Here is a 16,586-nt window from a genome sequence, read left to right as displayed (position 1 = left end):
CATTGTCAAAATATCTGATGCTTTCTGTTTGATTGCTACTTAAATAAATTATTTTATTTACCATTTTCTACCATTACCACTTTTTGTCTGTTTCTATAATAGCTTTGTGTATGCAGATGTATGTGCATGTATCTACATACCCTATCTGTGTGAAAAATAGATTGTAAATATGAGCCAGCAGTGTGCAGCAGCAGGCAAAAAAAGCCAATGCAATCCTAGGCTGCATTAACAGAGGGACAGAATCAAAATCACATGAAGTATTAGTACCACTTTTTAAAGCCCTAGTAAGATCACATTTACAATACTGCATCCAGTTTTGGTCATCATGTTCTAAAAAAGATGGAAAGATTGCAGAGAAAAGAGAAAGAGTGTGACTTCAGCAACAGAGTGGTCAATCTCTGGAATACTCTACCTGACTCTGTGGTTTCTTCCTCAAACCCCAAAAACTTTAATCTTAGACTGTCTACTATTGACCTCACCCCTTTCCTAAGAGGTCTGTAGGGGGCGTGCATAAGCGCACCAATGTACCTACCATCCCTGTCCTATTGTTTCTTTTTATTTTTCTTATATGTATCCATTTAATGTATTCATAACTATGTTTATACTTATACCTGTTATCTTATAATCACTTGACAAAATAAAAATAAATAAATAAATAAATAAATAAATAAATAAATAAATAAATAAATAAATAAATAAATAAATAAATAAATAAATAAAAGCAGCAAAGATGATTATGGGGCTGGAGGCTAAAATATGAAGAAAGGTTTCAGGAATTGGGTATGTCTAGTCTAGTGAAAAGAAGAACTGGGGTATCATGAGAGTGGTGCTCCAATATCTCAGGGGTTGCCACAAAGAAGAAGAAGCAATGGATAGAAACTAATCAAGGAGAGAAGCAACCTAGAACTAAAGAGAAATTTTCTGACAGTGGAACAGCTTGTCTTTAAAAGTGGTTGGTTGGTTGGTTGGTTATCTATCTATCTATCTATCTATCTATCTATCTATCTATCTATCTATCTATCTATCTATCTATCTATCTATCTATCTAGCATATGGCACATTTTAGCCAGGGATCACCGAAGTGGCTATGAAAGGATTTTTTTTGGATGGTGTTATCTTTACCTGAGGGATGCCTGAATGCCAGTAGGCAGTCAGGGAAGCTCCTTTCTTGTCCCTCCATGGTTTATTTGCTCACAGAAATCAAGCCACCAAGCTGTCGACCTCAGCAGTACGCAGACCCAGCATCTTTCCATGTGAGCCACTGTGGCCCCAGTTGTTGGTACTCCATAAGAGACTATACAGCCACTTGTCTGGAATAGTAAAGGGTCTCCTGTTTGAGCAGGGGGTTGGACCAGAAGACCTCTGAAGTCCCTTCTATTACTCTATTATTCTGTTATTGTTAAGTGACTCATGAAAGCTTATGCCCGAGGTGGGTAACTTGCAGCCCAGATACATATGGCTATTAAGCTTTCATGACTGTGATTTTGTGATCTGTGTCATGTCAGAAAGCACATTCCAACTATAATATAGGCCTTAAGTGTAATAGAGCTTTTAAAAACAAAGACCTGCCCAATCCTACCCCATCCCAAATTTTCCCACTGTTACCAGCAGTTTATCCACTGTACTCCTAAATGGTATTAACTGCAATGTTCTGCCACCAAAAGGTTATGTGATGACCAGGGACGTGGCACAAAGGCAATAGTCATATAATAAGTAGGAGTCCCTTTATTTGCTCCAACTTTGCCCCCAATGTCCTGGTTACCTTCTGGGCTGGAGAAAAACTCTCCCAGGAACAGCCTTTGGCTGCAGAGTTTCAAGTCCAAGACGTCATCAACAAAAACTGCAACTATAGGTCCAATCAAGGCAAGATGAGGTAATTAGTTCGGCAGGGCAAGAGAAAGAGTTCCAGACATGAAGGAACAGCAGTAATTCAACCCAGTTGGGAGGATGCCAGAAATGCAGATAACCAAAGTCAACACAAGGTAAACTCACGTTTGTTCCCAGAAGATGCCGCACTCAGCTTGCACCTCTTTTAAATTCTCTTCCCAGGTGTGCCTAATGAAGGGAATCAGGGCCTTTTCCTCCCCTGTAAGCCATGCAACCCACATTGCTCTCTTCACCGTTCCTCCCTGCGTGCCCTAGGATGAAAAGAGGGTGGGCCTGGGTCTTCCTCTAAACTCACTTTCCCTTGTTCTATCTCTTCCCTGCTCTGCCCAGCCAGACTTTGCCCTTCCCCAGTTTCTTCCACAGCCATCGGAGCCACACTTCTATTCCATGTCAGCTGCTCATCTTTCTCCTCAGATTCAGACTCTGACAGGGGCATGACAGGTTACCCATCTTGGGTTCTGGGGTAACAGAACTATTAGACTCTGAACTGAGTGCGACCTTTAGGAGAGTGACTGATGCACTGCATCCAGATCTTAATGTTAGTGAGGTTTGTACTTGATAGCCATGTTAGAATAGCAAAGTAAAATTGAGCTCCAATTCAGAATAGCCTCATCTAATTTAAATTAATTGTGTATTTAAATTTCAGACCTAAAACATGCTTAAAACTGGGAAAGTACCGTATAAAAAGTAGTGCATTTGTAGCAGGGGTGGGATTCTACCAGTTCGCATCTATTCGCTAGAACTGGTTGTTAATAATCTAAGCAGTTCGGAGAACCGGTTGTTAGAAGAAATTACTGGCCTAATCCTGTAAGGAAGGCAGGAAGGAAACATTCTGGTGTTGCTTACAGAAACTGCCTCTCCATTAACCCTTATTACATTCTTGGTAGGACTAGACTTCCTGTCTCAGGAACATCTCTGGAGTTTTTTTTCTCCTCCTTTGCTGGTACTTTGCTTGTGTGGAGTGACCATTCAAAGTTACAGTTGCACTGAAAAAAGTGACTTATGACCATTTTTCACACTTACAACTGTTGCAGCATCCCCACAGTCATGAGAGGCTAGGCAAGGAGATGTGTGCCTCGATGTGAGTGATATTGAGTTGGCTACACCCAGCCAACAACATGTCCACCCAGTCACATGACCACCAAGCCACGCCCACCACCTAAGCCATGCCCACAGAACCGGTTGTTAAAAAATTTGAATCCCACCCCTGATTTGTAGTAACCAAAATTTAAATTTAAACTGAAAAGACAGTTTATATCCAGGACCAGCACAGTTCTATGGTCCATTAATTACATTCACAGCTCCACTCCAGGCAGTGCTGCTTGCATTTTAACTTCCACAAAGCACTGTTAAATAATGTTCCCCTTGGATATGCAGAATATCCAGTGGCTTTAGATATTAGGTTAAAGGAAGCGGAGGGTTAGGGGTCAGGAGACCAATTATTTGTTAATTACCATGTAATTTCAGTGAGAATGGCAATGGTATGGATTTGCTTTCCAACACTAAGTACAGTGTAAATATTGTATCCCTGGGGTCTTTGAAAAGTTGCTTATGTACTGATAGGAAAATAGGGAACAAAAACAGAAAGTACAGTCTTCTTCTCAAAAACATTTAAACTGCAGCATCATAATGACTGTAGAATCCCTTTTAAGCATCTCTAAGGAGAAAACTTTGCCAAAAGAAATGCCAGAGATTCAATTTGGGATTAAAAATATTTGTCTTTTACAACTTGTCTTATCCTAGCATTTCAGGGTTTACTGATTATTTTGAGAAGATCATATTATCACCAAACGTTAGCTTACCAAAAAGACCAATTGGAAGTAATGGAGTAGTCTTAATAAAAAGATAACAGTAATCAGGGGGTGCATGATCAGAGGGCCAGGTAGAGGATATATACTTTGGCAGTTGGGAGTCACATTTAAAAAAAATGGCAAGGGAAAGGTATGATGGACAAGGAGATGATAGAGTGAATATGGAGAGGGAAAGAAAGAGGGTATGGAAAATTGTGTCCCTGGTTATTTACAATTTATCAGAAAAATTTAGTGACATGATTTCTGAGTACTACAGTGTGAGAAAAGTAACGATGGGACATCTTAGATTCCTTAAAAATGTTCTATCTCTCCAATCATGCTACAGACAACTGGAAGTTTTGGAAATAGTTCATGGAATCTTCTTTATGGAAGATAGAGAAACTGTAGTGGAGGGAAGTAACAGAAACCTTACAAAGCCATAAGAACTTTTTTTTTTTTGAAGGAGAGGGGACTTCATTATAATATGAAGGTTGAAGGGCATATAAAAGGCATCAAATTAGAAAACAAAACAAATCATAACCCTTCCAGAGTTTTGTTGCTGATTTGCAAGGGTAAAGTGAGACACTTAACTTTGGAGAAGTTGCTGACTTATTAATAAAGGATTAAATTGTCAGATAGATACTTTGTTGAAAAATGAGAGACATATTGCTAGAAATTAAAAACCTTTATTTTTGGCAGAAGCAATTGAAATATCTCTAGCCACAGGGATTATCTCTGAGTTGAATTTTGCATATTGTATGGTAGGATATGAATACCCAATTGAGATGGATTATATCTATGGAAATTGCAGTGGGAAAAATTTGATTCCAAGTTTGTAGCTCTACCAAATGAAATCCCATCCATGATTCATTTAATAATTAAAGAGGCATAATCAATTAGCCTGGATTGATAATTAGCAGTGACTGCTTGAGGCTGACAATAATATCATCAAGACTTCAAATCTAGAGTTCAGTTCAAGAAGATGCAATATAAATTATGCTGGATTATCAGGTCCAATCAGCAGTCATCATGGTTGCCAAAAAGTTTTTATAATTTTTTAAATCAAGGAAAGATTTATGTGTGTCATATATGCTCTTTCAGTATTTTACTGGAAAAGACTTTTGTTACAAATCTCCTGGTCTCAACACCCAAGCACAGCTGATACACTTTATATGGAACTGCAGTTATTGGGCACAATGAGAGCAGTTTTATACAGGTAGTCCTCAATTTATGTCTGTAAGTGAACCTGGAAGACAAATACCCATGTGCCATTTTTCAGCTTTTTTCACAATGTTATGTGAACCCATGGTTATCAATCCTAATGCAACAGTTGTTAAATGAACTCATTCATTTCAATGGGTGATTGTTTTTTGCCAGAAACCACAAAGCTGGCCCATCCAATATGTGGTCACATGACCATGGGAGGCAGCACGTATGTTTTTCAGGGTGTAAAGCACCTGTCCCATAGCCATTGTAACTTTGAATGGCTATAAAATGACTGGTTATTAAGCAAGGACTACTTGTACCCAAAATATTCTTCTCCGCTATATGGCACACCTTCATCTTTGCCATTTAGTTTTTTGTATTGTAGGATCCTATTGCCACAGGATCTTTAAACAGGGACATGACCCAAGATTGGGATTTTGGAATAGCAGTTCCATTAAAGCACTGATAGCAGTGGATCAGACTCATGAAAAAAACACTAAATAATAGAAACACCTTGCTTCTACCCAAACTGCATAAAAAAAAGAAAGGGGAGAAGGAAATTCCCTTCATCTGCAAAATATAAAGTCTCATTTAACTTACAATAGATCCGGTGGGAAATCAATACTAATTAAAATAAGTTCATAAATACATAGGTATGAAGTAGTTGTCAACTGTGAAGCTGGCCTGACTGAGGCCATCTTGATTTCTGTGTTGCCACAATGGCGCTGAGGATAGATGGGTGGGAGAATAGAGATAGATGGGGTTTGTAGCCAAAACAAAATAGTTTCCCTTGAGAACCAAGGACATTCCCACAAGTGGCTGAAAAGAGGAGAAGTGAAGTTTTCAAGCAACTGGACAGCACCTTGATTGGGGCAGGTTACTGATTGTTTGGGAAAGGGGGAAAAACTTTCATTTTAATTAGGTGAAAACCATGGGAACCTTTAGAATCAGTTTTCACCAGTCTGTGCCAATATGATATGTCCAATAAACTTGTTGTTTAAGGAACCTGCTTGCCTCGGCATTCTGTTTGCTGTGGGTGTATTATTTGGAAGCCTGAGAGTAGTCTCCAAAAAATGAAAAAAGACCAGCTACTTCCCAGACTATAAGCCAGTAACATAATTGCCTTTTTCTGATAATGCTGAGGGTATACTCTGTAGTCCATTATTACCTGCTCTGATGAATTCTTTTTCAAGGGCAAAAGAAAAGAGCAAGAGCTGGGTAAAACATTTCATGAGTCTGATCCACTGTTGTCAGTGCCTTAATGGAACTGCTATTCCAAAATCCCAATCTTGGATTCCCCACTCTCTCTCCTCAGCACCATTGTGGCAACTCTGAAGCCTCCAAGATGGCCTCAGTCAGGCCAGTTTCAGAGTTGACAACTACATCTGTGTATTTATGAACTTATTTTAATTAGTATCGATTTCCCACCAGGCCTATTGTAAGTTAAATGTATATATTTTGCAGACTACGTGAATTTCCTTCTCCCTTTTCTTTCTTTATGCAGTTTGGGTAGAAGCAAGGCATTTCTATTATTTAGTGTTTAAATAATATGCATTTGCTTCACATGCAATGAATGTTTATTAGCATTTATTGATATATAGGCATAATTTCATTTTTAGTTGGACATTCTGCATCTTAATTACTGTAATTAGGGTTTATTTCAATTTCCAATACTGTTGAATTTCAACAGTAAAACGATCAGTTGGGAACCACACCCAATCACACCCAATATAAAAGAATCAGTTGGGAACCACTTCAGATATCACTGAGATGCCACTTGGAGCCCAAGCAAACTGGATTTCTCAAAAGGTGATTCCTATGCTATTAAGTGAGCTATAAAGGCAAAAATAAAATAATATTAATAGCATCGGAAATCTGCTAAGCTTCAATTTAGAACAGTTTTTGATGTCTCAAGTCTATTTTGCTTGTAGAGAATGGGAGACTAAGGCAGTATGAAGCACATTTCCAGAGTAGAAAACAGGAAGGAAAAGTATGACTGGTCCTTGGTGCTTCCTGGGCTTGGTTGTTTTCTTGCACACATTTCATTACCCCAACTAGGTGACATCATCAGTGCTACACCAGACTAGCACTTACATAACCTAATTTGGGTAATGAAATGTCTGCAAGAAAACAACCAAGCTCAGAGAGCATCAAGGACCCCTTCATTTGAACCCTGAGCTCAAGCCTGATTTTCACATATTTTTCATTAAAGAAAAGTATGCTAAAATATGAAACTATGAAATCTGATAACAATCAGAAAAAAACTTTGAAATCTTGTAGCAACTTTGGGTGGTAAATCATTCTAGTAAGTGACACCTAAGGAACTGAAATCCATGATACTACTGATACATAGAAAACAGTATCATTGCTTTTAGAGCAGTTGATGGGGAGCTGGAACAAAATTCAGTTCAGGAGGACTGCAACAGATATTGACAAGAACTTAAACTTCTTTAAGTTAGATATTTATTTATTTATTTATTTATTTATTTATTTATTTGATTTGCCAATTGTTTACAAGATAATAAGTATAAGTGTATACATAGTTGTGAATACATGAAATGGGTACATATAAGAAAAATAAAAGAATAAGAGAAACAATAGGACAGGGATGGTAGGCACGTTGGTGCGCTTATGCACGCCCCTACAGACCTCTTAGGAAAGAGATGAGGTCAATAGTAGACAGTCTAAGGTTAAAGTTTTTGGGGTTTGGGGAAGAGACTACAGAGTCGGGTAGAGTATTCCAGACATTGACCACTCTATTGCTGAAGTCGTATTTCCTGCAATCAAGTTTGGTGCGGTTTACTTTGAGTTTGTATCTATTGTGTGCTCTTGTGTTGTTATGGTTGAAGCTGAAGTATTCATTGACAGGTAGGACATTGCAATGTATGATTTTATATACCATGCTTAAGTCAAACCGAAGGCGGCGTAATTCAAGGTTTTCTAGTTCTAGAATTTCAAGTCTGGTGGCATAAGGTATTCTACAACGAGTAGAAGAGTGGAGAACTCTTCTTGTGAAATATTTCTGGACTTTCTCAATTGTGCTAATATCAGATACTGGTGAGATACTTCCCCCACCCCTTTCCTCTTCATTTTTTTCCAGCAGGAATATGTTTGCTGTTAACTTCCTGTCTTCTCATTTGCTTAGTTCTAGATATGATATGTTAAAGGTGCTGGAACTAGAAGGAATAGCCAGAAATAATGTGGTAAAAGAGAAGAAAAGCAGGAAATTAATTGGGATGAAATGTTTTTGTCCTAGAGCAGAATCTGTTGGATGCAGCATTTTCAAACATTGTTTCATGATATGGGAAACAATTCAGCTCATATTAAATATCAGAAGTTCATAAGTATGCAAAGGATAACCCTAGGCCTTGAAAAATCTGGATTATAACAAACTCATCCCTTCATGACAACTTTCTTCTCCTAGAAGCAAACATGGTCCACTGAGGGAGAATCTAAAGTATTCCTGTCAGACATTACCTACCTTGGGGTAATTTTCAGCTATCTGTGGCTATTTAGAAATATTGTCCTGAGATGTTATTATATATCTATTGAATTCTTGTATTAGTATCTTTTGATTCAGTATATTTCAAATTTTACATCCCAGTGGATAAAAACAATTCTTTCAGTTTTATTACAACAGCAATACTTTATACAGCAGCTTGACGCTGAAAGAATGCTTTCACATTAAGGTAGTTTAATTATGCCTGGAGAATAGAAATCTTCATGTCAATTGCCAACCAAGAAATTTCCCCAAGGTTTTTGATGGAACAAATATTAGCAATATAATATATATCATAGGTGAAACAGAATGATATTAAAAAGAAATATACAGTGGACCAACATGAAGAGAAAAAAATTGTCAGGAATTAAACCTGGGGCAAAAAGGTAGTTCTAAATTTTATTTTATGTGGTGCATTAAAATACAATGATTTCCTTGTAGTTAGACTTTAGGTTGGAGAAAGTCACTTTAGAAGTATCTCCACATTTGTCTTGTCACTTTTTAACTATTGTGAGATGAGAAAAATTGAAATAATTTTACAGAAATTATTCTTTGAAGTATTTTTTTAGAAATATGAGGTAAAATGACAAGAGGGAATGAGCAAGATACTTGCTTATCTGTGATATCCTGTCATGACCATTATATAATTACCCATGTCCCACTCTCCATGCAAGGATTTGCTTTTCCCAATTAATCAATTACCCAAATGATGTATTGTGAATGTAACTATGTGTTTTTACAAAAGAGACAGCAAAACCACAGATTAGAGATCAAGACATTGATGAAGGATTTTGAAGGTTTAAAGCCATCATTTGTTATGGAAGTTCTTCTGCCAATCTATTGCACAAGGTGGTCATAGGGGAGAAAATGGAGAAATGGTTCTGCACAAAGCTTTGGGATAAAGTAACAATTAAGATATGTAACCGATAAATTGGTGTCATATTAAGTGCTGAATTTTGAAGTAGCATGTTTGTTTTTCTATAGTCTGACTATAGACAATTACAGTTTAGCTATAGACAAATATACATCTATTGCCTGTCAGCCGAAGTACAAATCAAATGGTCAGGAATAATTCTCAACAACTCTTCTGCAGGCCATTTCAAGGAAGGCCAGATGATCACTTTTTCAATAAACAAACAAGTGGTATAATCCATAATATTTCTGTCTGAAACACCATCATTTATACAATAGATGTTCTTATTTATAATAAATTCAGCAACTACTGTTGCAAAGGAAAGCTACAGATTATTTCTGAATGTTTGCATTATGTTGAAAATATGGTCCACTAGTTTTTACTCTTCCTTCTCTTTTTTTTGTTTTATTTTTTTTTTTTTTTTTTTTTCCTTTTTTCTTACCCAAACATTTTCTTATTTTTTTTTTTTTTTTTTTTTTTTTTTCTGATTAGGGTTTAAATGTTTCCTTATTTTTATTTATATATGTGTTTTTATGAATTATAATATTGTGAAACAGAATTATACTGAATTTTTTAGGTCTATTCAAAAACACATTCTGTGAGGAACTTCCCACACATTTCCAGACTGGAGATAATGTCTGAATCTGAAAACACACTTTCATGGATAAAATCTAAATTTTGGCACATAGTGACAACCCGTTGAATTAATTTTAGGAATCTCCACAATAGATGCTGGAATTCTGTCTAAGTATACAATGGCAACAGATCTTGAAAGTCTGGCAAAGTTTTTTCTTTTCCCTTCTTCTTACAAGAGAGACCAGGGCTGTCAAACTCACATCCCCTGGGCCAGATTTGTCACACACTGGCCATGCCCATGCCCGATTTAGCAAAGGGGGAAAAGTCATGATACATCACATGACGAGCTGTGAAGATTTGAGTTTGACACCCCTGCCATGGAGGTCAAGGCAAGGTTCACTTGAGTTTCATTTTAACTCATTCTTTCCAGGTTTAATTTCAGTTTCATAGTTATTGGTTTAATTGTTGTGAGTCACCTAGAGTTCGGCTTATGATGAGTGGCCATACAAAACTTTTAAATAAATAATAAATACATAAGTCCTTGACTTATGACCACAATTGGGAGCAGAATTTCTATTGCTAAGCAACATGGCTGTTAAGTGAGTTATGGTGAATTTTGCAACATTTTGCCGTGGTTGTTAAACAAATCACTACAGCTGGGTGAATCATATGGTCATTAAGCAAAGCTGGCTTCCCCTATTAACTTTGCTTTTTGGAAGCCACTTTGCTTTTTGGAAGCCAGCTAGAAGAGTTGCAAATGGCAATCACATGACCCTGGGAACCTGCAACCATTGAAAATACATAGAGGTTACCAAGTACCTGAATTTTGATTACATGACCATGAGGAGGCTGTGACAGTTGTAAGACTGAGGGCTAGTTGTAAGTTACCTTTTTCAGTACCATTGTAACTTTGAATAGTCACTAAATGAATGGTTGTAAGTTGAGTACTACCTATAAATGGATATTCTGAAGTAGGCTTCACTGAGTTCAATGTAACCTACTCCCAGGTAATTGTAACCTTTAGAATCTCCTTTTATGGTGAGTTAACAGTTACTCTATATGTTTCTCTTTTATTGCTATTGTTTTTAAAATAGGATTTATTACCAGCTATGGATTGTACATGAATGGCACTCTGGTGCAGAATTCCTCAAAACTGACCTATTATATTTCTGGCCTTTCTCCTTGGAGTCTCCATGCCTTCAGAGTTCAAGCGTGCACAGCAAATGGCTGTGCTTTGGGCCCACTGGTGAGTTCTTCCATTTACATTCTGAGAATGCAATAAATGTCACTTGATACTGAATATCAGAGTAAATGGTGTCGATTCTCACTGGTCAGTATTAACCCATCTGACATTTTACAAAAATGCCATTAAAAGCTGCAGTGGATTCAAATAGCTTACTACTAAGCACTTTTTCAAAATATCATATAGATACAGTAAAGACAGAGACTGTGGGGAGGGGAGAAATGAGAGAAAAGTGTGTATAATTGAAATTAAGGGAAATTGATACATTTAAAAGGCACAGCTTGGTTCAATCTGATTTATAAGGACACAATTAAAGAATTACTATTCCAGGATGAGGAAAAACGTGCTAGCTCTTCTTTGCCTGAAAAGTGTTATGTGAAACATTCATAGAAGATCAAACAAATTATACATGACACCTTGAAAGATGTTGTCCAAAGTGCTACCTTGCTTTAAAAAGCTATGAATCTGAGTTTAAAATTAAATACTTAACAATGCAGTAAAGCAGCAAACGAAGCATGAGAATTTTAATATGAGTTTTTCTTCACATTGAAAGCAAACATTTTATAATTTAAATGATATTTATATTATTCTTTAATCTTAACCATTTTACAGTTTTGCGATGTTACGCTCTTGTAATACATACTTTAACAGTGTAAAATATGATTGTAATGTACAGTATAAGTTTCTTTATTATATTTCCCGTGATTAAAAAACAGTTCAAGTACTATATCTTGTTGTGTCAAAAATAAACATATTCTGTGCCTTTGTGGAGCTGAATTTACCCCTCCCCAGTAAAATCTGTGACATAAAACCCCTCATTTACCTCATCTTACTCAAAACAGAGGGGGAAAGTCAGGAGTACATATTCTAGCACTTCTGGCAAAATTTTACTTAACAAATCTCTCAGTTTGTAATAACACCTTCACTGTGTGAAGATTGCCCCAGGAAAGGATATCACAATTTATTTAGTTATTTATTTTATTTTATCTAGGGTTTTCCATTTTCTTCACAAAATTCATTACTATAAAATGCTAGTAATATCATCCGTTTGTAAAGCAGAATTGCGGACTTTATTACCATTGAACATTGTAGAGCTTGAATGGGACTGATGAATATTTACTCTTAAAAGCACAAGTGGCTTTTTGCCAACTTTTTTACTCTTTCTTCTCTCTTTCTTCCTCTCCCCCTCTCTCTCTGAATTATTGAGGCATTTAAGAAACAATCCACAATCCTTGTTAAATTGTTGCTGTTTGCCTTTCATATATTTCTTACTGCATAAGCCTATACATAATGCATGAAAATTGCACAGCAATAACTGTGCTGTAGAACCACGCCCTCAAAATGTTTTCTTGGTCTGTTTTAAGTTATCCCATCCTGGGTACATCATTATTTCTAAGATCACTTCCCTTGTTACATTGATGTAGTTTATTTGCTGCTTGCATTATCTCTTCTGATAATACAGTGCTTTCAGCATACAGGTCCTCCTCTTCATAATAGAAAATTGCAGTTTACCTAATTATTACTATCAGCCTGAATCAATGTACTGAAGCATAAAAACTCATTCTTTAAAGTTATGTATTATGATTGATTGTGCTAGTTCAGAATCGAGGCCAAGAGGGAGGTAGTGACTCCAGAGTCAACCAATCAGCTTCCCTGCATAAGGACAGATACTGTACCTTAACTGTCACTTAACTGCTCAGTGATTATCTGTATTACTTTCTCAAACAAAACAAAAAACAACCCCACTCTATTTTTCTGACCAGTGACCCTTTCTAGTCACAAAAACTATTTCTATTTAAGAAACACAGACCAAACTACAGTACTACCAGGATATTAAAGTACCAGAAGCACATTTGATTTTATAAAGTATTTCTCTTTGTCTTTACCATTTATAACTTTACTCTCTGATTCCTTTTTAATAGAAACAAGGGCATCTCTCAACAGTAAAGTAATATTCTGCTTCCGGGTATTTTTATTACAGATCTTTTATTTAATGTGCCAGGAGTAAAGATTTGTATTCCTAGATTTGAGAATTGCTCTTGCATAATATTTTAATTTTTTTCCAAAGAAGTGGCATGTGATTTCAGATTTAGTGAAAAGCTAAGAAATTTATAATTAAGAATATTAACTTGTATTTAAACAGAACATTACTTTAAAATCTGAGCATGTTTCAATAGACTATTTATGAAAATAATTGATATTACTTCTTTTTAAGTAATCTAATACATCCTGACTAGAGGATTTGTCTGAAATATAAATGAGAGATATAATGTAATGATATGAGAAATAATGTCAAATATATTTTGAACACTATTGAGGCAAACATGGAGAAAATAAAAGCAAAACAGAATTTATCTGAAGAAGAAAAGCAATATCTGCACCAAATAACAGAGTTTAATATCACTATTAAACCAGTTAAATACCTAAAACTGTACTTAATGAAAAACAATAAAGACTTGCTTAAAAGGTAACTTGGAGACTTAATGGAAGATATTGTAAGATTGAAAAAAAAATTAAACTTGTTCTGGTAAGGTAGAATATTAGCAATAAAAATGAATGTTTTACCAAGGATTAATTTTTTATTCCAAATTATTTCAGAGAAAATTGAAGATAAGGTATTAAATAAGTGGCAAAAACAAATAATAGAGATTATATACTCAAACAATAAACCTAGGAATAAACTTTAGACATTAACACATCTTAAACTTTGTTATTGAACTAGCAGGATTGGATTACAGACTGGTTTCTATAACTCTACAATGGGGTTACCAGTAGTGATGGAGCAGGAATATCAAAAGGATTACATATCTTTGGTTGGATTCAAACAGAATGTTCAAGCTATAAAGTATAAATAGTAAAAATATGGAATAAATACATAAATCCCTTCTACATGGAGTCTTAGGCCCAGTACTGTTCAATATCTTCATCAATGATTTAGATGAGGAGATAGAAGGGGAACTCATGAAATTTACAGATGATTTCAAGCTGGCTGAAATAGCCAACATTCCAGAATAAAGGCTCAAGATACAGAAGGATCCTGACAGAATTGAACATTAGGCGCTATTTAACAAAATAAAATTCAATGGTGAAAAAAGTCAGATTCTACATTTAGCAAGAGAAACCAAATGCACAGATATAATATAGGTGGTACCTAGTTCAATACCAGTAATAATAATTGCAAGTGGGATCTTGGAATCCTAATGGACAATCATGTAAATATGAGCCAAAAGCCAACATAGTTCTACACTACATTAACAGAAGAATAGAATCAAGATCAAGTGAAGTGTTAGTACCACTTTATAATGCCTTGGTAAGGATATTGCATCCAGTTTTGGTCATCATGATATAAAAAAGATGTTGAGACTCTGGAAAGAGTGCAGAGAAGAGCAACAAAAATAATTAGGGAACTGGAGGCTAAAACATACGAAGTACAGTTGTAAATACTGGTTTTGTCTAGTTTAATGAAAAAAAAAAGTGTAGTGAAAAGAAGAACCAGAGTTGACATAATAGCAGTGTTCCAATGTCTAAGGGGCTTCTATAAAACAGGGTGTCACCCTATTTTCCAAGAAGCAATGGATGGAAAGTAATCAAGGAGAGAACCAATCTAGAATTAAGGAGAAATTTCCTGACAGTTAGAACAATTAATCAATCGATTTGCCTTGCCTTTAGAAGTCGTGGCTGCTTCAACATTGGAGGTTTTAAAGAAGAGATTGGACAATCATTTGCCTATGCAGTTGGCTGGACTACAAGAACCCCAAGGTCCTTTCCAATTCTGTTTTTCTGTTAAAAAGATTAAACTAGGATTTGCTAGCCCTTGCCTCACTGTTAGACATTAATTTTCATAAAATTTAACAGTCTGTGCTGACCAATTGACCCCCATCTTCACCCGAATCTTCAATAGATCACTAGAGATTTGCTATGTTCTTTCCTGCTTCAAATGGTCTACTATCATTCCAGTGCCAAAGAAGCCCTCCATATCTATGAATATCTGAAACTTTTATCAGTTCCATTTAACTAACACTTTCTTCTTTCTTCTAAGAGAGAGAGAGAAAACATTCAAATTATATGTTTTTCTAGATATAGCCAACTTCTACATAATGAGATGGGCAAAAGTATTCTCTTACACCATTTTTGCTTCTTTCAACAAATATTCATTCACAGTAACAGGCCAAATATTACCTGTTGTTTTTTACAAGCTTTTGCACTCAGTATTTTGAAATTTTCTTCATCCATTTTTCCATCAAGTAAACACATTACAAAAATACACAACTTCATATACCTGCTCTAATTTTTCATCATTTACATATAACTTACAATAATTTACTTGTTTTCTTTATCAATCATAACAAGTTTGGTCTTTTATATATACATTTTCAGGACTATACAGCAAATTAAAATTTACTATAATGGGTTCTTAATAACACATCATCTACATTAGGAAGTAAAGATACAGTTCTATCTTCAACCAATACATCTCTGATGTCACCAGAAGCATCTCTTGTACTTTTATTTTAATAAATACATTAAACAACTGAGTAGGTCTCTCATATTCTAGTCTGCTTAATAGTTACACATTTCTTAATAATTTCACTTATTCTCATGTTCACTTCAATTCCATAATAGACCATTTGGTTTATTGCAACCAAACTTCCAGTTTATATTTATATTTGTGCAAAATTTTCTTTGCATATCCTTTACTTAAATCATAATATGTGCATTGTGCGATAAACTTTCCATCGCAATGATCACCTACAGAACCAGAATCCTTTATAAAGCTGCCTTAAACTTCACAAATGTTGGTCTTCAACATTTGTTTGAATCAGAATTCTACCATATTTATAAACTCTGTAGATCTTGCATCCACTCTTAAGACATTTTCCTTTCTATGGAAAAACAATAATGGCATTCTTCCAATCCTAGGCACAGATGCTGCCTTCATGAATATGTCAAACATGTCACACAGCCACTATTCAAGCAAACCACAGCCATATTTTTACTTTTTTTCAAGCAATCCTGCCAACATTTGTAATAGTATCATTTTTCAACATTTCCACAGTGTTTATGACTTACATGTCATTATTTTTTCGTAGACACTAACATTTATTGTTTTTGTTTCAATTATATAATTATACTCTTCAGCATATTATTGTTATTCCAATACAAATTTCAAATGTTCTTTCCATCTTTCTCTTATTTCAGTTTCATCCCAAATAATTCCATCACTTTTATTTTTAATTCCATTCACTCTACTGGAATTTCCTTGTTTAGGAATTCAGAAAGCTTTTTAAAAAATGTTTATTTATATACAGTATGACATTCTAAATCTTAATCTTGTTATCCTTGCACAATTCCATACAGCAGCCTTCAACTCTTCCATTGCTGTAAATAAAGTCAAACTTGGGCCCTATCTAACAAAATAAAATTCAGTGGTGACAAAAATAAGATTTTACATTTAGGCAAAAAAAAAACCAA

The 16,586-nt window shown here is 35.4% G+C and overlaps 1 protein-coding gene across 2 annotated transcripts in view; it reads left to right on the top strand.

The window, feature by feature from the left end:
- The window catches only part of USH2A (usherin), a 502,972-nt gene that overhangs the window by 242,390 nt on the left and 243,996 nt on the right, over window positions 1–16,586 (top strand). For both annotated transcript variants that reach the window (XM_087963894.1, XM_087963886.1), the window contains exon 36: window positions 10,966–11,117. In XM_087963894.1, coding sequence (XP_087820020.1) covers window positions 10,966–11,117 — 152 coding nt within the window. The remainder of the gene's footprint in view (window positions 1–10,965; window positions 11,118–16,586) is intronic.

Source organism: Notechis scutatus, chromosome 1, assembly GCF_049901735.1.
Source record: "Notechis scutatus isolate UNSWTSFEM ecotype Mainland chromosome 1, rNotScu1.2, whole genome shotgun sequence".
Lineage (NCBI taxonomy): Eukaryota > Metazoa > Chordata > Lepidosauria > Squamata > Elapidae > Notechis > Notechis scutatus.
Note: the sequence above shows the minus strand (reverse complement) of the source record. Positions and strands in the feature narration are given on the sequence as shown.